This window comes from Myodes glareolus, chromosome X (assembly GCF_982192425.1).
Source record: "Myodes glareolus chromosome X, mMyoGla1.1, whole genome shotgun sequence".
NCBI classification, from domain to species: Eukaryota; Metazoa; Chordata; class Mammalia; order Rodentia; family Cricetidae; genus Myodes; species Myodes glareolus.
Genome location: NC_142053.1, coordinates 89,807,911 through 89,829,958, shown reverse-complemented (window position 1 = coordinate 89,829,958; position 22,048 = coordinate 89,807,911). Strand labels below are relative to the sequence as shown.

The 22,048-nt window shown below is 40.0% G+C and overlaps 1 protein-coding gene and 1 long non-coding RNA gene across 8 annotated transcripts in view; both read left to right on the top strand.

The window, feature by feature from the left end:
• The window catches only part of Apoo (apolipoprotein O), a 47,409-nt gene extending 41,512 nt beyond the window's left edge, over positions 1–5,897 (top strand). For all 4 annotated transcript variants that reach the window (XM_048449812.2, XM_048449813.2, XM_048449811.3 and 1 more), the window contains 2 exons: positions 1,779–1,844; positions 5,644–5,897. In XM_048449812.2, coding sequence (XP_048305769.1) covers positions 1,779–1,814 — 36 coding nt within the window. In that variant the 3' untranslated portion in view covers positions 1,815–1,844; positions 5,644–5,897. The remainder of the gene's footprint in view (positions 1–1,778; positions 1,845–5,643) is intronic.
• Positions 5,898–6,003: 106 nt separating this feature from the next.
• LOC125410317 (uncharacterized) overlaps positions 6,004–22,048 on the top strand; it is a 35,903-nt gene continuing 19,858 nt past the window's right edge. For 3 of the 4 annotated variants that reach the window (XR_015737029.1, XR_015737027.1, XR_015737028.1), the window contains exons 1-5: positions 6,004–6,843; positions 6,988–7,155; positions 7,590–7,729; positions 11,183–11,300; positions 13,088–13,139. This is a non-coding gene — a long non-coding RNA (uncharacterized LOC125410317). Of the gene's footprint in view, positions 6,844–6,987; positions 7,156–7,589; positions 7,730–10,292; positions 10,341–11,182; positions 11,301–13,087; positions 13,140–22,048 lie in introns of all 4 variants that reach the window. The other variant, XR_015737030.1, reaches the window with a different exon arrangement.

Sequence of the window (22,048 nt, the reverse complement as noted above, 5' to 3'; positions counted from 1 at the left end):
TTTTTGAGGTTGAGAGATTGGCAGGTATGAATAGAATGTGTCTAAAGAATATCATTAGATATACTTGGCAAGTAGTAAATCAATTTAATTAGGTGGGAAGCCACATTACTTTATGGCAGACCCAGTAGTTAGCCCTGATTGTGTTACTTTCATAACTTTCTTTTTATATCTTTGTTTTTGGATTTTTGAGACAGGGTTTCTCTGTGTAGTCCTGACTGTCCTGGAAGTCTCTCTGTAGACCAAGGTGGCCTCGAACTCACAGAGATCTGTCTGCTTCTGCCTCCCAAGTGCTGGGATTAAAGGTGTGCGCCATCACACCTGACTTATCTCTTATTTTTTAATGAATCACTTCCCTCTTTGAGACTCTGTGTGTAGACCAGACTGGTCATCAGCTCCCAGTCTTCCTTTCTCTGCCTTCCGAGTGCTTAGATGATAGGTCTGCAGCGCCATCCTTGGTCTTAGGCTTTACCTAAAAGTCCTCGCTAGACCCCTAGTCTCTCTCCTATTCCATTTGTTCATGCAACAAAATATTTGAATGCGATGTGCACACATGTGCACACACATGTGGGATGGGGTGGGGAGTGACTGTGCAGGGAGGGCTTAGCACTTAGCACTAATAATAGGTCTTTTAGAGTTCCATTGGCCAGCTTCTGTATTTTGTGTTGAATCACCAGGCAGTGCATATGGTCTTGTTCCCCAGAACTCCTCTATAAAGTACTATGGTGTGTAGATGGGTGCCCATGTTATCATCAAAACTAGGATGCTCCTGTGAGTGAGAGAGGACAGTGTTCATTATGCTGGTATGATGGGCATAGAGCAGTACATAGAGAACTGTTCTAACCCCCTGGAGCAGAGTTTAGAATTGCCCAGAAACTATGCTGTGCACTGACAGTCAGTCACATGTTCTTGTTTTCACACTCCTCCCTTCACCCATTAGTGCTGATGAGAGAGAGGACCACCAGGGCCACCTGCACCAAGTCTAGTCTCCTGAAGCACAGCCTCACGGCCTGTCCAGCTGCAACCCAGAGTTGTTCAGACTGCCAGTTCCTGAGTTTTGATCATTGATATCCAGGCAGGTCTTATTAATAGGATTTCAGAATGTAAGTCTTAAAAAATACAGAAAAGGAAAGCCTGAACTTAAGCACATGAATTTTCCCCACTAGAAACTTTTCTACATGTCTTCCCATGGATATGACCTAATTAATTATATGTTCCCCAAGGATAGTCAGGCAGAATGGATGTGGCTCAACTTAAAGCTCTTTGAGAGTGTGCATTTAATGAACTGGCCCTTGTGGATAATGCAAGAAGCTTTCTTAACATCTGTCAAGCCCTCTACGTCAGTGATAGTGGCATGTAGTAATAAATCCAACTTTTAAGAAATAAATCTTTGAATATTGATTTGATTTTGCTTTTTATGGAATCAACCATTCGGCTGGATCATAAGAATTCCTATAGCCTTTTTAAATATTCTCTGTGCCTAAGCTACTTTTCCCAACAGGACACTGAAGGAAACGGACTAATCTCTTCAGTCTCCTGAGAAATGGGTCATTCTGTATTATAACCTCCTTTAACATGTCTCACTGCAGCCCCAGTTGATATTTCAGGGTCTCAATCCCTTCTTTGACACCCCACCTCAGACCTTCAACAAAATGGCTTGACCACCTTACAAGGAAATAATAATATTTCATGTTTATGTTCAGCCAAATACTGAAGACACCTTGACATATTTCACTATCTCTTTTCAAGTTGCATTAAAGCTTTCCATTTTCTTTTACAAGCCAGGAAATGTGAAGAATTCACCTGGAAATAAATAGAAAACTCCATGTTCTGCCCATTTTAATCAGGTAAAGAATAAAACAAAGAAACAAAGACCTTCTGGTTATTGTCAGTGTTGTTAGTGCTAGCTAAAATGATTTCTTGTTAGTTAATTAATTAATTATAGCCCTTTCACCTTAATGTTGAAACATAAGGGTCATATTTTATTCTGTCTTTAATTTCTGTCTTTAAGTGCCATGGCTTATTTAATTATGTTTGTGTTTCTTTTTGAGAAGTGCCAGGATTTTTTTAGATAAACTAGAACCAGACAGAGGTTAGAAACTCGGTGCAATTTCTTTTGGTCTTATATTCAACTCACTATTATTCATGTTTGTTTAATATTTACTTACCAAGCACCTGCTAAGTATAAAAGCATTAATTGTATTAGTATTTTGTGTATATGTTAAAATTATATAATAGATCGTGTCATGTCTTGATAATTAGCAAATTATAAGGAATTAAAAATTAACCTAGGTATTCAGCTGCATGAAACTAGCTTAGTTATGATAGATCTATAAAGAGGATTATTATAGTTTCAATTATACTTAATTTCATGGGAGCATGTACAAATTTTTTTGTGGTACTGGGTTTGAACCCAAGGCATCACACATGCTTGGCAAGCACTCTCTCTACCCCTGAGCTATACCCATAGCATTTGCTTTCCTTTTTGTTTTCTAGACACTTCTTCCATAAAGTTGCCTGGACTAGGCTTGAATTTACGATCTCAGCTTCCTGTGTAGCTAGGATGACAAACCCAGAACCACAATTATTAATTAGAGAAGAAAGGTGGTATATTTTGTTAGGTCAGGAGGTATATAGAAAATTTAAATGTGCACTTTTATTTGAACTTTATTTTTATTTCACATTTCCTGCCATGAATATGAGTTTTCTTTTATGATTAGTTGTGTGTGTGTGGCACTGGGGATTGAACCCAAGGCTTCACACCTGCCAGGCAAGCATTCTACCAGTGAGTTAAAAGTCAGTCAGCCTATCTTAAAAAGTTGTGTTATATTGCTGTATATCACAGTTACTATTTAAAATGCCCCAAAGTCTGTGTTTGAGGCTTTCCTTTCTCAACTATCTCCTTGTTCTTCGAGAGCCAGAGAGTCATATCACTTGGAATTTGAGAGTCATGCAGTGCAACCCCCAGCCTCAAGCAGAATCCTCTGTTGCTCTGCTCATCACCCCCGTTACGCTGCCTTTGGTAGGAAACACCTCACAGGGCAGTTGTCTTTGGACACTCCTGATAGTTTAGGAAGCTGCTGCTTATAGTAAGTGAAAGATATTTTCTTTTGACTCCTACATAACAGTCCTAATCCTGATTGAGGTGTCACAGAGAGCAAATCTAGCTCCCCTTTGCCATTTCTACTAATGCAGAGTCAGGAGTTCTCTGCTGTTAGACAGGTAATTTAATAACTGCCTCGAGCTCTTGTTAAAGGGCAGAGGCCCAGGCTCCGCCCCAGAATCAGCATTTCTGTGACTATCGTAGCAGAAGAGAGACTAGAGAGTGAGCTTCCAGAGGGCCATACAAGTCCTTAGATACTTTATATAGAATGTCTTTGTATTTCTCTATAGGGATGAGATCCAACAAAAAGACGTAGGTAATAAGCCATATCAGTGTTCAGAAGGTTCTAGACCAGGGTTCAACTTACCCTATATACAACTTTGAATTTTTTAGTCCTGAATTTTTAGAACTTTATTGATGGTTTAGTTTTTAATTATAAGAGCAGTAGGGGACTAGGTAGATGGTTTAGTCAGCAAGGTGATTGTCATGTAAACATGGCGACCTAAGATTGGATTCCCAGCACCCACATAAACAGCTAGGTATGGGGGCGTGTTCCTGTGGTCCCAGCACTGGAGCGGTGGAGCCAGGGATTCCTGGAGCACGATGGCTGGAATCTAGCCAATTCAGTGAGCTCCAGGTGCACTGAGAGAGCCTGTCTGAAAAATACGGTATACAGTGTTGAGAAAGATACCCAGTGTAAACCTCTGGCCACCAGGTACATGTGCACCTGCATGCACATGCATAAATATCCACACACTCACACACACTATGCACACATAAAATAAAATTGCAGTATATTTTGGCTGTAGCTATTGTTTTGGAAGCTAGGGATGGAACCTGGGAGGTTATACATGGTAGACAAGCACTCTATCTCTGAGTATACCCCAGCCCCAGATAAAAATTTTAACAGCTTCCTGGTCATTATTTCTTTCCCAGAGATAGTTTCTGCTCATAATTTGGTACGCTATAGGCATTGAAGTATGCATGGATTTAAATAGACAGTACACATTTGTATACTTTTGTTTTTTTTGACTGCAATTACACAAAAAACTCCAAAAAGGTATGTATAATTTTATCATCATACCAAAAGAAACTCACAGTAATTCCTTAATACCCTCTAATATCTAGTTAGTGTATAGATTTTCCTGTTTGTGTCAGTAATAATTTTAGTGTTGTTATTTTGAGATACATCCTCATTACGTAGTTCAGAACTTGTGATCCTTCTGCCTCAGCCTTCTGAGTGCTGGGGGTACAGCCTTGTTCAGTCATACTGGCCTTTCAGTAATAATTTTATAGTTGGTTTATTTGAACCAGGACTTAAATATTATCTGTCCTTCACGTTTTAGTGAATAAATCTCTTATTTGTCTTTTAAATGTAATAGTTTCTTGTTCCTCATTTATTCATTGAAAAACTTGGCTTTTTTTGGTCTTAAATTTGCCATGTTCAAATGGTGGCTAAATATACCCATTTGGTGCCAGCTCTTCTTTTCTCTTCATTTCTTTCTTTTCTTCTTTTCCCATGTAGCAACAGTTGGATCTGAAAGCATGATCAGATTTAGGTTTCATTTTTTTTGTTACTGAATCTCATAGACTATCTATGTGCTCATATCTAAGCACTATACGTAGGTGTGTTAAATAAGGAATTTGCTTCTTCAGCTGGATTTATTGTGTATATTCTCCATCAGTATTTGTAGGCCTACTTTGCCCCTTCTTTATTTACATAGTTCCTGGTCTATACTTTACCAGAGCTTACTTAATCCTTGTTAATATAGGTTGCTTCCAGAATTTAACAAAACGGTAAATCTGTTAAATTCTTAGGATGTCACTAAAACTGAGAGAGACCAATTAGCTAGTTGTTTGCATGTTTAAGAATTTTTGATTTTACATTAAAAGCTCAAGTGAATAGTCAGTCATTGGCAGCTTAGATGTTGGGCTTTATGCTCAGTGCTAGAGTGCTTGCTTAACGTGTGTCAGGCCCCAGGTTCAATCCCCAGCACGTAACAGATTTATAAACTTGTAGAGCTGTGCAGGCTCATCATATATGATGGAAAAGACAGTCTGGAGAAGATTAAGCTTGGCTTTGGTGTGCGTTTGTGTGTGTTTCATCCCTGGAAGGAAGGATGTGAGGTAAAGGAAGGTGTGAGGAGAGGCATCCAACTGTCTGAGGATGATGGGATTGTGCTCTCCTTCAGTGATACATGGAAGTATGTCCTGGTCCTCAGAGGGCAAGAGGTGCATGGTATTTGCTGTGCCATTTAGGCATGTACTTGGCATCATCCATATACTTCAGTATGCTTGGGTACTCAGCCAGTTGAAAGTCTGGATGTAGTATGGGTGGAGCACAATCTGAGCTTTGGTTCACTCTTCTGCAAAATGAGAATAGGTACTGTGTTTTCTAGCTCATTCTTTTTATGGTGATGAAATAGTGTTGTAAAAAATTATACTGTTTATTAATTTAAACCTAAATACACTTCAAAATGCATAATTTTAGAGTCATTTTTGTTTTCCTGGGTAGAGTTAACTTATATTTTTCTTTCTTTTAGTTATAGGTAAACATTGGAAACTCCAGACGGTAAATCAGTATTTCTACAGACAAATGGCAGAGAGTCAGTATTGGATATAGTAAACTGACTTTCTTCAGGAAAAACAACACTAAACCTCTTTGCTATCTTGGGTGATGCCATATTACAGGCCAACTAATCAGCAGTCCTTCACATGGAAATAATGTACAAGCCTTAGAACTCCTCATTCTTCTATCACTATTTATGTACATAATTAAAATCCAGATTCAAACAGAGCTGGCCTGCTTTCTTTACTGATATGAGTAACAGGTTAAGCGAGCATCTCCAGTGCTGTATCTGTATGGTTTATGTGTACACGTGTAGCGTGAGAGGCTCATTCCTGTGTGTGTCTCTGTGTGTATCTGTTTGTCTGCATGCACACACGTGCAGTGTATGGAGGGTGTGTGTGAGCATGAGCATGTGTGCTAAAGGCAATGTTTTTACTCCTTTTTTTTTTAAGAGTTGGCTTTTATTTGCCTCACTTTGAGATTTTGGTTTTTGCTTATTTTTGAGATTTATTTTAATTACACCATTTCCTGCTTCCCTTTGTTCTCTTCAAACATTCACATATACCCCTCCATGATCTTTTTTACATCCTTAGCGTCTTTTGCCATCAATTGTTATTGCATGCATATATATGTATTTATACACACACACACACACATACATATTTACACACAGACGTATATTCCTAACTGTAACCTCTTCAGTCCATATAATGTTACTAATATTATGTTTTCAGGGCTGACTGGCACTGGATAACCAACTAGTGTGCTTTTCCCTGACAATATTTACTCTTTAGGGCCACACCAGTTGGCGGTCAGCAGACTCTGCCCTACAACCCAGAAATGAGGAGAAAGATATAGAGGTGATGCTTCAGAAATCAACAGAAGGAACCAGATTCTTAACTGTGGTGGTTTGAATGAGAGTGGCCCCATAGGCTCCTATGTTAAATGCTTGGTCCACAGTTAATGGACTGTTTGGGAAACATTAGAAGGTGTGACTTTTGTCGGAGGAGGTGTTTCACTAGGGGTGGGCTTTGTAGTTTCAAAAGCCTATGCCAGCTCCAGTCTTGTTCACCTTCTCTGTCTGTGGATCAGGATGTAAAGCTCTCAAGCACTGCTCCAGAGCCATGTCTGTCTGCTTCCTGCCAGGATGACCATGGACTAACCCTCTGAAACTGTAAGCAAGCCCCCAGTTAAATGCTTTCTTTTGAAGGGGTTGCCTTGGTTGTGGTGTTTCTTTACAGCAATAGACCAGTAACTCAGACACTGACACATTCCGAAAACAGTCACAATGACCTTGGTTGTCTTGGTTGCCCCCTAGTTTGTATAGGTCTTCAGTTCTTGAATGCCTGGGAGAAATGCAGGATGAAATAGCGCATGTTCTTAGCTGCTGGGGCGATGAAGATACTGCGGTGTACTGGCTCCCTGTCTGTGGCTTCCTCTCTCATGGTTCCTCAGATCACGGCTCATGGAACTCTGAATTACCAAGGTGAGGGGGGACCAACAGGAGCCTCTTTTGACTGGTCAGCCAGCCCAGAAGGTTGGCATGTCTACAGCATGTGAAAATGAATGTAGAATTTCCAAATTTCATTAAGATTTGGAAACTAATCCTTTTGTATTCCTGTGCTGTCTGTTTAGTTGACCTTCCAGATTTGATAGCAACTGGAAAGACAGTAAACACACAAATGGGTGTGTACTTATTAAATTAATACTGGATGCTTTTAATAGGGCCAAGTGACAGGAGTAGTGCTGGTATTGTTACCTGATTAATGAGCTGAAACAAATTTGATGCTCTAAGAATTCTCCCGGCCACCCAGAAGCCTTTTGTTTTCTTTTATGTTGAAGTACTTTTGTTTTAGTGGACCACTACTCTGCGTGTATTTGAGCTTCGTCACAATTACAGCTATGTTCTTGTTATTTTAGGCTTTCTTCGTTTGGCTTCTCTTTGTCACCTCTGCAGAGTAGAGAGTTCACAAGTTTCTTCACTGAGATTACTTGATTTACACCTCAGCTCACTCCGGAGATTATTAATCAATAGTACCCGACTGTCTCCTAACTGAAAGGTATTGGCTTCCCACTGCTGTCTTCTTAGCCATGATTGAAAGCTATGCTAAGACTTACCTTCTCTGTGGGGGGATAGTTGAGTATTACAGAGCTGTTCCATGTTTGGTGCCACACAGAAGTTACCGCTCAACCATGATAGATCAGTTGCCTTTGGACTATTTTTTGATCATGGCTCGTGGACCAAAAGATTTTGTTTCCATTTTGTGCTGCTTTCTTTCTATATTTAACACATTTTTCATTGGATCCTGAACTGTTGGCAATATAAAATATATTTATTTGAAGGCTCTGGGTTGTGGCTAATGTTAGATTGCATCCTTAGCTTGCATGAAACCCTTGGCTCAATCTCTGGCATGACAAACAAAACCAAAACCCGTATTTGAATACATTGTATTTCTTTTTCCACTTTCTTCCTTGGCAGATTCTTCACGTTAGTACATGTGTGTTGTTTTTTTCAGTTCCATGTCATAAATTCTTTTTACTTTTCATGTGTCTGCCTGTATATAGCTTATGTGCATGCTTGTGTGGTGCTGGGGATTGAATCCAGAGCCTTTTCATGTGTGTATTTTGATAGGCGTCCAAGTATAGTAACATATCACTATATGCACATTTTTACACAGATGCCAAGTGTCAAGAGCAAACATATGCTGGTTCATATATGTGTTTTGACATGTACTTCTGAGGGAGTCATCACATATCAGAACATATATATGTTCACATGTGTGTAGTTTGAGTAGACACATATCTTGTAAATGTGTTACCATGCATGCCACTCTAAGCATGGACACACATCATCATGTATGAGCATTTTGATACCTGTGGAAGTTCTGATCCTGATCACATTGGCACATATGTGCATGTTGACACACATGGAAATTCCAAGTATGGTAATATGTTGGCACATATGCACATTTTAACATGCATACAAAGTTCTGAGAGTGAGCACATGCTGGCACATATGCATGAGTTGACAGGTATGTAACTTCCAAGAGGCATCACACGGTGCTTATATGCGTATTTCCACATGTGCATTTCTGAGTGTGGTCACATGTCTACAAATTTGTGTGTTTACAAGCATTAAGTTCTGAAACGAATCACATGCATGTGCTTACATTCACCTGTGTGCATTTCCCAGTGTGGTACATAATCAGCACATATGTGCATGCTCACATACTTGCAAGTTACAAGTGTGGTCACATATTGGTACACATGTGCATTTGCTGAACATGATCATGCCAGCATATATATGCATGTTCACATGCATATACTTTTCCTAGCATAGTCACGTTTGTGATATGTTTGCTTCCCTGTGTATAGTTCCATATGTGATCATATGTCAGTATATATGCACATGTTCATGTTCATGTAGTTCTCAAATATATTAGTTTGTATACACATGTTCACTTGTATGCAGTTGTTTTTGTTTGTTTGTTTGTTTGAGACAGGGTTTTTCTCTGTAGCGCTGACTGTCCTGCACTTGGTTTTTTGTTTGTTTGTTTGTTTGAGACAGGGTTTTTCTATGTAGCGCTGGCTGTCCTGGAGCTTGCTCTTTAGCCCATGCTGGCCTAGAACTTAGACATCTGCCTACTTCTGCCTCCTGAGTGCTGGGAATAAAAGTGTGTGTCACCATGCCCAGTGTGTTATACGCAGTTCTGGATGGTGGGAATATGTTGGGTCATATTGTGAGTGTTCACATGCAGGCAGTCCTAGGTGTTACTTATTACATGTTAACACACACATGCTATTCACACCTATACACTTCCTGAGTACAGTAACATGCCAGTGCATATGATTGTGTCCATACAAGTGCAGTTCCCAAGCATAGCCACATGGTGGTGTATGTGTGTGGTTACACACTGGCAGTTCCTGAGCAAGGTCATATGTTAGCACATGGTGTATTCACGTGCATGAAAATCCCGAGTCCTGGAATATGTTGGTACATAGGCATGTGATCACTTGTGTAGTTCTGAGCATGAGTGGTCATATGCTAGTGTATATGTGCGTGTTCACATGTGTACTGTTCCTGATCATTGGAATAGGTTGGTGCATATGCAAATGTTCACATATGTGGAATCCCCTGTGGTTGCATGTGGGCGCATATGTAGTGTTCATATGTGTACAATTCCCAAGTGCAGTCACATATTGGTGTACATGTGTATGCTCACCTACATGCAATCCTATACAAGGCCATGTCAGTGAATGTATATAGTGTTCACATGTGTATTTCCTGACCATATTTATATGTTGGCACATATGCACATGTTCAAACGTGTTCACTTCTTGGGTTTGCTGACTAGGTTTTTTTTTTTGTCAACTGGATGCATGCTAGAGTTATTTGAGAGGAAGGAACCTCAATTGAGAAAATGTTCCCATAAGATTGGGCTGTAGTCAGGCCTGTAGTGCATTTTTTAAATTAGTGGTTGATGAGGGAGCATCCAACCAGTTGTGGGTGGTGTAGTCCCTGGGCTGGTGGTCCTGGGTTCTATAAGAAAGCAGCCTGAGCAAGCCAGTAAGCAGCACTTCTTCATGGAGTGTGCATCAGCTCTTGTTTCCAACTTCCTCCAGTTTGAGCTCCTGCCTTGGCTTTCCTCAAGGGATGGTGACTCAGGATATGTAAGTAACCAAACCAGCCCTTTCCTCCCCAAGTGGCTTTTGGTCATGATGTTTTATCTCAGCAGTAGAAAAATTAAGACACTAGACAGAGTTACATATTGGCATATATATGCATGCTTAAATATATGTACTTTCCCGGTATGGTCATACATCAGTGCATCTATACATGTTCACATATATGGTCATATGTCAGTGTTTATGTGTGTTTTCATGTATATGCAATTCCTCACTATTGTTATATGTCAATGCATAAGGACATGTTCATATGTGGGCAGTTCCTCAGCATGGGCACGTGTCAGTACAGATGCATGTTTTCTCATATTTACAGTTACTGAGCATGAACATATGCAGACACATGCAGTTTCCAAGCATGGTCATATGTAAGTGCATGTGAGAGTGTTCTCATGTGTGCAGTTCCTGTTTGTGATCATGTGTATGAAGATGTGTATGTCACAAGGCATAAAGGTAAAATGCATTAATTGTTTTTTATTCTTAACCCAATTTAAATTATTTGTTAAAGACTTGAGGCATAACGTATACCTGCTTCTGCCTCCACTCCTGGCTTAAGCATTTCCTTTTTTTAATGTTTGTGAGGCATCAAAAGGAGGGTAAAACGTCCAGAGCAGGATAAAGTTTGGCATTTATGACTTTATTATTATTTTAAATAAAAGCAGATGATTATTTTAAATATATCATTATGATGTAACACATTAAGATTATCTGTAAACTCTTAAAATGTCTTGATCAGCCTGAAAGTATTTTTGTTTATTTTTGCTGCCACATGGAAGAATGATTTATTAGAACAAATTTCATGACAAATCATATAAAATCACCATTTTCAGAAGGACATCCAGAAGACTACCTGAGAACAATGTACAGCGATACCTTCCAGAAGCCAGGGAATTAGGATACCAATGCCAGTTGGAAGGCTGGAGGGACGAAGGAACTAAATGTGAGGAGGTACACCACTTTGTGCATTGAAAAAAACTGTACAGTGATAACCAGGGGTGGGAGGCTGGACAGCCGTTTACTATGGGGAGCAGGCTGTGGGCAATGTGTGGGACATGCAGGGGAGAAGGCTGGGCTGGCACGTCCTCCAGACAAACGCATGTAAACATCAGGTGGGCTGGGCAGAGGCACACAGGACCCATGCATGACACTCTTATCAGTTAAGTGTAAACAGAGAGACCCATGCTACCCCTGAGGGCTCTGGATCTCCCACCGCAGTTACCTCTCCCCCAGCAGATAGTCCTGAGCAGTAGCTACACCCCCATCACATCTGACAGGGCATAGAGCACACCCATGCTTTCCTGGTTGATATGGGACATTCTTCATCTCATTCCAGCCAATGGGCTCTTTGGCCTAGTGACTCCAGAAACATCAGCAAGGGGCAGCAGCCGGGCAGCAGCCGGGCAGCCACACTCTGTTCACCTGGCAGGCCCCAGCTGAACAAATCCTGAGAAAGCATAGCCAGTAGTGGGCCTGTCCCTGCCAGGCCCCCACAGAGGATCAGGCCACAGGAGCCTCCTGCAGTCACCACTTTGTGCCCACAGTGCCCACAGTGTCTGGGACGACAGGGCACATAGGGACGGCCAGGAGCTTCCAAATCTTTTTTTAAGTGTTTTTTTTAATGACAATAAAAAATATGTTTAGGGTTTTCTCTTCCGTAGGCTTGGCTAAGACATGACTCTTGAAAAACTCATTTGTTTTTAAAAAGGCAGTAGTTGTATAAATATTCTTAAAACCTTTTAAAAATTTTTAATGTTTTAAAATTGTATTTATTCACATATAAAACATATCTAAAGGCACACAGGTGAGTTATCCTCTTAATCTTTAAACTAAGGAGTTTAATATTTCAAAGGAGGACAATTAATAGGTAAGAAAACATATCCTAGAATATGAGAAATCTTCTCTTAAAGTCAATCAGTAGGGACCGTGTTATAGAACCAGAATTGAGATAAGGATCAAGGAGCTAACATCTTTATCAGAATTGTATGATTATGTATATCTTGTTTTTTAAAAAAATAAAATTTTAAAAATTCATTCTAATTGTATCAAAGAAATGTTTAAGACCATTGGCCATCTCTGTAAATGTATTCCTTTGTATTTTGTCATTATTTTGTTCCTAAAATTTTAACTTTACTATAAGCCAAAATGAAGTTGGGCCAAGTTAATAACTTTAGTTTACATAAGCACTTATTTTATTTTTATTTATTCTCTCTTACAATATATCCTTACCACAACTGCCCCCCATTCTTCCCAGTCCTTTCCCCCACCTCTCTGCTCCCCAGATCCAGGTCTTCCATCTTCCCCCAGAAAAGACTAGGCCTCCCAGGGACATGAACCGAACATGGCACAACAAGATACAATAAAACCAGGCACAAACTCTGTCACATCAAAGCTGGGCAAGGCAACCCAGTAGGAGGAAAAGGGTCCCGAGAGCAGACAGAAGAGTCAGAGACAACCCCACTCCCACAGAGCCTCTAAGGTAGCGGCCATAGCATACTGAGGGACCTAGCACAGACCCGTGCAGGCTTTGCGGTCTCTGTGAATCCCCATGACCTATTAGTTGTTTCTGTGGGCCATGTTCTCCTGGTGTCCTTGCTCCCTCTGACACCCTCTATTTCGCCTCCCCATCTTCTGTGGGGTTTCTCGAACTTCAAGGGAGGGACCTTATGGAGATCTCTAATTTGGGCTCACTCTCTATCTAATGTTTGACTGTGGGTCTCTGCATTTGCCCCCTTCAGCTGCTGGCTGAAGCCTCTCTGATGACAACTGGACTACGAACCAATCTGATCTGTGAGTATAGCAGAATATCATTCGGAATCATTTCACTGATTTTTTTTTTGTCCAGTCACATTTGGAAACACTTACTTATAAACCAGTCTTGTATTGAGTAAATTATGTTGAAAAATCACATGTAGACAGTGTATATATTTATAATCATACATAAGGTATTTTTATACCAAGATTTTAAACATTATTGTTAGTTGGGATTACATTTCTTTTTTCCTTTCTTGTCTCTGATCCAATCCTTCCTTCATCTCTTCCCTCTCACCATAACTTCCAAAACTTTCTTTAAGTTTCTGCTACTATTGATGGTACACGGCCAAATAAGTTCCTCAATTTTTGTGGGAGCTTTTTCCCACTGTGGTCCCTTGATGGCCAATGATTATGAAACATCTCTTTAGAGACCAAATGTTTTCATCTTCATGTTCCTTAGTATTGAGAGATGGAATGAAAATCCTTGTTCCTCACTATCTCCTCCAAAATATCCTGCACACACACACACGTGTGCGCAAACACACACGCACGCACAGGATCTTGTAAATTGGATATTCCTTTTTTCTATTCTTTGACCATCATATTCTGAAGTAGTCATTTAGTACTTTCATTTCATTTTCCATCTGGCTCTGTCTCTCATTTCTACCCAAAAGGTAGATCCTAGTTTCATTTTTGTTTTTGTGAGAAAATACCCTGAGAAAAACTGAGGCAGAGAAAGGGTGACTCAGCTCCCAATTCTAGGTTCCAGTCTAGCATGGCAGGCAATCCCAGGGGCAGGAGCTTGGCACATCCAACGTGCTTGACTGCTTATGCTCGATTTGAGTTTTCCACACTATACAGTTCAGGGCTATCTGCAGTCTATTGTAATCCATATGAATTTTATAACACAGTGAGCTGGGCAGTATTATACCAGGTTACAGGTGTAGGGGAATGTGTTACAGTTAGAGTTGGAGAGATATGCTGGCTTATCAGGTAGCCAGGTTATACTTAGAGCCACAATACTTAGAGCCTCCACAGCTCAGCTCTGGAGGAAAGGTGTCCTGACTATCTGGAAGCCAGGCTACCTGGAGCTGGGCTGCGGTGGGGGATGGTCTTCCGGCAGGATATAGTAATCCTACTCTTCTGGAGAGCAGCTACAGCTGAGCTCTGCTCTGCTCCCTTAAGGGAGCGTCCTAGCAGAGCTATCTGCTTCTTCAGCCCATGGTGTTTCTTCTCTTGCTAACACTCTGCTAAAGGAGCCCCTGCTCCTTTGAAAAGTTGTTACTTTTACCTGCCCGGCCTTGCTCAGCCTCCTTTAAGGAGCGTCCTAGCAAGGTTCTGTGCTACTCCACCTTGCTCAGGCCCCATAGGGGGTATCTCAGCAAGGTTTTTTAGCTCGGTCCCCTAAGGGACATCCCAGCCAGGTTCTTCTAGTCTGCTCAGGCAAATGAAGGTTATCACCCAAGACTCTTTGGAGAAAGAGATTTATTTGGGAAGAAGGAGTTCAGGAGAGTGGCTGCCTCTGCCAGGGAGGGATAAATGGTGGCCTTTAACTGAAGGGGTGGAGACACATACAGGGCTTCTTAGGGGTGGAGTTTTCCCAGGGAGAAGAGAGATTGGTTAGTTTTTTCCTGCACAGGGATTGGTCAGTTTAGCGGGTCAGGGGCAGAGATGGCTCTGCCTTCATGGCCAAACTGTGTTTCTTTCACTGGTCCTTTTTAGTTTTTGACTCTAATCTTAGGACCAGGGCACATTTCTTTCACTGATTCTGATTCTAGGGACAAAGTGTGTTTCTTTGACACTAGTTTCAGAGCCAGGGCACACGTCCTTAGTCCTGGGTTCAGGGATAAAGATGTTTCTCTCCCTGGTCCAGGTCTCAAACACAGGGTGTGTTTCTTTCTCTGACTCTGGGTTCAGAGTCAGGGTGCTCAGTGATTGTTTGGTTTCCTGCTCCAGTTGTCCCTTTTACCCTACAACAGGTCTGAAGACATGAGACACAGAATGGTTAAATGAGTTTTTCTGTGTCATAGCCTGAAAGTAGCAAACCTGTACAATGGAATTATTTTAAAGCACAGAGCTGCAGCCCTTGCTCTGTGTTACTCGTCCTCTTTAAAATAGTCTCTTTTGCTCATTTCGTTCCATTGATTTCTTTTTACAGAAAGTGCCAGGAATGTGTTTAGATTCTTACATATCCAAATCCACCGTGTCCTCCTTGTCTAGGCCAATATTATCTCTGGCCTGGGTTGATCTAGTAACATCTCTCATACTCCATGCATCAATCCTTGCTGGTTTCATGCTTGTAAATACGCCCATCTGCAAATAAATCCTTTTAAGAACAATATCAGTACTTGATATCTTTCATTATGTTGTGTTCCTATGTATTTTAATACGCATGCATATTTTTAAAGCTGTAGTGTATAGGACACATATGAAATAGCCAAGAATTTCTACAAAGAGATCCACAGGTTATCATGGTAACTCAGAACACATTTTTATTTTTTTTTATTAAATCCTTCTCATTTTAATTGTTTGGATAGGAATATGCTATACCTTTTTCCCCACTCCCCTTCCACCCTCTGCCTTCCCACCTCCTCCCCCTGTCCTTCATGCTCCCAATTTACTCAGGAGATCTTGTCTTTTTTTCCCCCCTTCCTAGACGGATCCATGTATGTCTCTCTTAGGGTCCTCTTTGTTACCTAGGTTCTCTGGTTGTCTTTTGTATTATCTACATATGAGTGAGTACATATTATATTTGTCTTTCGGGGTCTGGGTTACCTCACTCAGGATGGCTTTTTTCTAGTTCCATTTGTCTGCAAATTTCAAGTTGTCATTGTTTTCAGAACACATTTTTAAAAGAACATTCATTCATGCATCCCTAGATGTTGTGGTAGTGGTACAGTGAACATGGGCACTAGACTTTTATCTGCAATATTGATTGCATTTCTTTTCAATACATGCCCAGAAGTGGTATTGCTGGATCATAGGTTAGTTCTATTGTTCCTTTTGTAAAGAAACTTTATAGTGCTTTATATAATACTCCCACCTATAAAGCATAACAGGGTGCATTGGTATTCTATACAATTAAGCACACTATCTGTGATACTGGCAGGGTAAAGCCTTTGGATGAAATCATAAGGAAAAATGACTGCTCTCTAAAAGTCATCATGGATGTGGAAATGGCATTTAGCCTGGCAGGGTCAGGTGATAGGGATTATAATTTATTTTTTACTCTTTTTTCCAAATCTTATTTTGCATTTACTTATGGGAGAGTGAATGCCAGAGTTCATGCGTGGAGGTCAGAGAACAGCTTGTAGCAGTCATCCACTTCCGTCGTGTGTGGCGTGGGGACGAAATGTGAATCATCAGGCTTGTCCACAAGCACTTTTCCCTGCTGAGCCGTCTCGTCGGGCCTCAGTTAGTTTCTAATCCCATCATGACGCACAAACTGTCTTTTTCTTTTTTGTCTCTTGTTAATTCTTCTGTGCTGATAACAAAGTTTTATAGTCAAAACTAATATCTCTTATTAATAGTTAATAAAGGAGAAACAAATTCTTGTATCCTCAAGAGGCTGGCATAATTGAATTTAGTTTGAAGTCTAGAAGTTCTGTTAGTAAGGATCAGAGACGATCAGACATATAAGTGGCGTTTTACTCCAAAATGAATCTAGATTTGGGTAAAAACAACGTTCCAGGGAAATATAGACAGGGCGAAGGTTTTGAAGAGTTAAATAATACTGGGCATTTTTTTTTTTATCCTAAACGGGGAAAAATCAGACAACAGGCTCTGACAGTGTATACCTCTGATTCTCTTTTGTTTTGTCTACAAGCTGTTTATTTGCCTATATCTGAGAACACTGATGGCTGCCAGGTTTGTTCGTGGCTTTAAGGATGGTGAAGGGCATTTGGAACATGAACCTCCCACCTCATTCCAACATCTGGTTCTTTCAGTTCTCGCTAAAGACATGAATAGAGTTTTTTTTTTATTTTAGTTTTCCTTTTTATTGAAAATAGATTTTTTTCTCACATAAATAATATATCCTGATTACAGTTTCCCCTCCCTCTACTCCTTAAGGGTCTTCCCAGTTTCTAATCTATTTGGATCTGATTAGAAAAGAACAGGCTTCTAAGAGATAATATTCAAATATAACATAAAATATAATAAGATAAAACAAAAGCTATCACTTTAGAATCTGACAAACAAGCAGAAGGAAAAGAGCCCACAGAAGGCATAAGAATCATGTCCACTTATTTGCCCACGTGGAGTCCTATAAAAACACTAAACTGGAAGCCATAATGCATATGCAGAGGACCTGGTAGAGACCCGTGCAGGCCACAGCTGTAGTGTTGCTTTAGGCTCTCTGAGTTCCTATGTGCTCTATCCAGTTGATTTAGAGGGCAGTGTCCTCTAACTCCTGTGGCTCTCACGCTCATTTTGGGTCCTTAGACTTGTCTGCAAGCACTTTTACCTGCTGAGCCATCTCACTGCTCCTCAGTTATTTTCTGAACCCCATAATGATGTATGAACCATCATTTTCTGAGCCCTGAGGGGAAGGATTTGATGGATACATCCTATTTAGGACTGAGTGTTCTAAGGTCTCTCACTTTCTGTATAATGTCTGGCTGTGACTCTGTGTTTGTTCCCTTCTGCTGCAGGAGGAAGCTTCTCTTATGATGGCTGAACGAGGCAATGATTTATAAGTGTAGCAGAATGTCATTAGGAGTCATTTTGTTACCACCTCCCCTCCCTTCTTTTAGACAAGTAGTATTTGATTTCACCTTAGTTCATGGGCTATCCAGTCTCTGGTTTTTGGTTACCCTAGTAGTATCGGTAGTAAGGGTTCAATCTCATGGAGTGGGCCTTACGTCTAATCAGAATTTGGTTTGTTATTCCCACAAGCTGCAGAACACTATTGTAGATCAGAGGGTTTATGACTAGGTTACTGTTTACGTTTCTCTTTTGTTAGTATGCAGAGTACCTTCCCATAGCAAAGACACTAGAACATAAGAATGGAAGTTCTGTGCAGGCACCAGCTGGACCTCTCCATGTTCAGTGAGTTGTGTGGGTGTTGTGTTCAGCAATAGGGCCTTGTCATCAGTTTGTGGAGAGCAACCTATTGTCTTAGCAACAGCCTGGGCTGTTTGGGGGTTCCCATGGGACCCCTTTGGCCAACAATTCAACTCGATGTAATGTAATGTATATATATATATATATATATATATATATATATATATACACATACACACACACGCACACACACACACACACACACACATACGTTTCTACTGTATTAAGTTTCCATACCACCCGTTAGATGTTCCTTCATTTTAACTATCTCTCCTCCTATTCCCTCCCTCAACCCCTTCTTCCACTCTCCCCACTTGCTTCTCCAGTTCCAGCCCACCCCCATCTATCCATAATTATCTAGTCTATTTCCCTTTCCTATCTGTTTCTCTAGTCCCTTAATGTCTCTATACTTACCCTCTGAGGTTCTGTCTTGTAGCGTGGTTGTCATTGATCTAACAGCTAATATCCAGATATAAGTGAATACAGTCGATATTTGTTTTTCTGGGTCTGGGATCCTTCACTCAGGATTATTTTTCCTAGTTCTACACATTTGCTTGTTGTTGTTGTTGTTGTTTAATGTCTGAATAATGCTCCACTGTGTAAATGTACCACATTTTTAAATCCATTCTTTTGTTGAGGGGCATCTATGTTCCAATTTCTGACTATTAGAATAAAGCCGCTATGAACATAGTTGAACAAATGTCCTTGGGGTAGGATGGAGCATCCCTTGGTTATATGCCCAAGAGTGGTGTAGCTGGGTCTTATGGTAGACTGATTCCCAGTTTTCTGAGGAACCTTCATATTGATCTCCATAGTTGCTGTACAAGTTTGCAATTCCACGAACAATGGATGTATGTATCTCTTACCCAGCATTCTCGCCAGTGTGAGCTGTTACTTTTCTTGATCTTAGCCATTCTGACAGGTGGGATTACATTTCTTGTAATCCCCATTGTGAAAAGGTAATTTAACAGATCTTCAGTGTATATATATATATATATATATATATATATATATATATATATCCTTAATACAGAAAACTTATATTTAACAATTTGGGAAAGAAATCATGATTATTATGTTACCCATGACACAATTGAAAAAATTAATATATATATTTACAATCTGTTTTAGAAGGAAATCTTTATCAAAGTATAGATAAATAATGATAATAAGTTTAATGAAATCTTTATGGCCCTAATAAGTATTGTTTTATAAAACTGCTAATAAATAATTAGCAGTTTAAGATTTTATAAACAGTTACTATACCCAAAGTTATAATTTTTAATAGGTTTTCGGATGTTTAGAGTACCAAAATTTATAAGGTAGTATGTATCTATCAAGCCTTTGAATATAATCATAATATTAAGTATGTAAATCTACAAATTTATTTTAATTGGGTGTGCCAAAAATATTTTTGCACACAATAAAAATTAATTAAAAGACAACTGAAGTGGCCATGGTTTGTTAAAATTATGACACAAAAACTTATGAAAACAACACAATTATCATAGACACACATGACACATAAAGTTTATATCTCTCTAAGATGTGAGAAAAGCTTATTAACACAAAGGTCAAAAGGTGAAGTTTGGTAATATTTTTCTCTCCCCTTTCTCCTCTTTCTCTTCTTAGTTAGCTGAGAGCGAAGGGGCTTTTTTATTGTGCACCAGGCTGCTTTACTAGGAGGTAAGAAATTGACTTAGGGTGTGCAGGTGTTAAGGAACTTGGAGGTCACAATTTGTACCAAGTCAGATCTGGTCACTCTTCCTCAACAAGGCAATTAAAAGAGTCAAACTAAAAGTGAAAAGCAGAAAAGGCACATTTATTTATTCAATGGAGTCACATTGGAAAGAGGGGCAAAGAAATACAGAAACCTCTTCACATCCATTTTTAGGGCCTCCAAGTAAGGTCAAGATTTAAAGAGAAGGCCAAACATGTGCACATCTAAGCAGTCCTGGCCAGTGTGTGGTCAAGGCCACTTGTGGCGGCTTCAGTCTCCTCCTGTAAGGTGGTCTGACAAGTTGTTAAAACTGTGAAAATAATCTCTTTCCTAAGACAAGTTCCCTCTCTGCCTGGTGCCCTTTTCTTCTCCCAGCATGAGATTTCTGGGGAAATTTTCATATTTTTTAGGGTCTGTGTTTCAACAGTCTGATAGCCAGATTGTGCCTCTTTATTATATCTTTATTTCTGCCAGACCAGTTATATAGGGAATCAGGTTTTAGGATGTTACCCCCATGCCAAGCCCCCCCACAAATGTGCTATTACATATGACCCAGGAGCAGAGTTCTAGGCAATGTCTGTTTCTGGTGGGAGTATCATTCAGCCATTTAGTGGGTTTCTGGGTAGAAAAACAGAAGCCAAGGAACCCAGAACCCACATTTAACAGGATCCATCAGACACATGACAGAGAAGGACCCCCGCCCCCCAACTTTTAGGATGGATTTCAGCATAAATCTCCAGGAATGTTGTGGTGGGGACACAGACCTAGCTTCACTTGGTTATCTTCAACAGTCTGAGCAGTTTCCCTAAGCTTTAGGGACCTCCACTCAGGCCAGACAGAGACTTTTGGTTTAAGACTGGAAGGAATTTTAGTACTTGTTTGTACAAAAACATCATTTTAATGTAAACATGGGAGTTAAAAGGAGAAAAAAGCTGCTCAAGAAAAACTGTAAGACATATAAGACATAAAGAAACAAGGGCAGAGAAAGAGATGAGTGTTATGCCCAGTCCCTAGGGACCCCAAAAGACCACCAGGGAGACTGACTCACCGAAATGCAAAAGCAAGGTTTATTGTGTCCACATACAAGCTGGCAGGGACCTCACCAGCGCAGCAGTGGCAAGAGGAGGTACCCTGGTCTTCTAGAGGACATTATTTAAAGGCAAAAGCCAGAAAAGTTACATTAGCAGAGTGTGGTGATGGGTTCAATCCTGATTGGCTCATATCTGGGGACTTCTCAGAAATTTTATTTTCAAACCTTGCCTGTGACTTGTCAAGTATGCTTATCAGCTGACCTTTGGGTGGGGACATTCTGCTGTTATCTGTACTTTCCAGATGGCTACCCTGTTACTTTTGCCCCTAGCCATTTCTGAAGACTGGAATGTTTTATAGAAAATATCTTACACAGGACACAAGATGGAGGCACAGGACAAAGTGGAGGAAATTTGGTTCTTCAATGAGCAGGGAGCTGTTTTAGAATTTATCTTTAGTTTTGATATAAACTCAAATCCTAATTTATTTTAGCATCTAATTTAACTCATGTAGTTATTTGAAAAACTCTTTATTATGAATTAGCAGTTTTATCAGTATCTTACATTTGAATTAAAGCAGGCTATTTGTGTTTTTAGAAATTTTTATTGCCTAGGACTTTGTTAAGTGTACGAGATAAAACCAGTTTGGAGGTAGTAAATGGTATTTTATCTTTACTTCAACCATTTGTGAGTTAGTGAGTAGTTATATAAACTGACTAGAATACCAGATGATGGTTTATCTTTAAGCATTCAAACACTTCCTCCCTTTTGGAGAGAGAGAAAGAGAGAGGTGGAGGAAGAGAGGTGGTAAAGTATCTCTTATGTTGAAAAGACTGGAGCTTTTGCTGGACCTCACAGCTAGAGTTAATAATATACTTTGAGCTTACTTAAGACTTAAGACTGCTATCCTGCTCTGTACTCAGCCTGTTTGTTTAACCTGCCTTTAAGAAAAGAGTGTAACCACCAACCTTGCTTGCCTTGGATTTTCCATGTAATCAACTTTTACAGCCTAAGCTAATGTATAGCCATAATCTTAAAATATACAGTTTTTCCATTCCCCTGACCTAGAGTAATATATGTGTGCCATTTGCTGAAAACAGCAAAGGTAGAGGTTAGAAGCCCTTTATAAAATG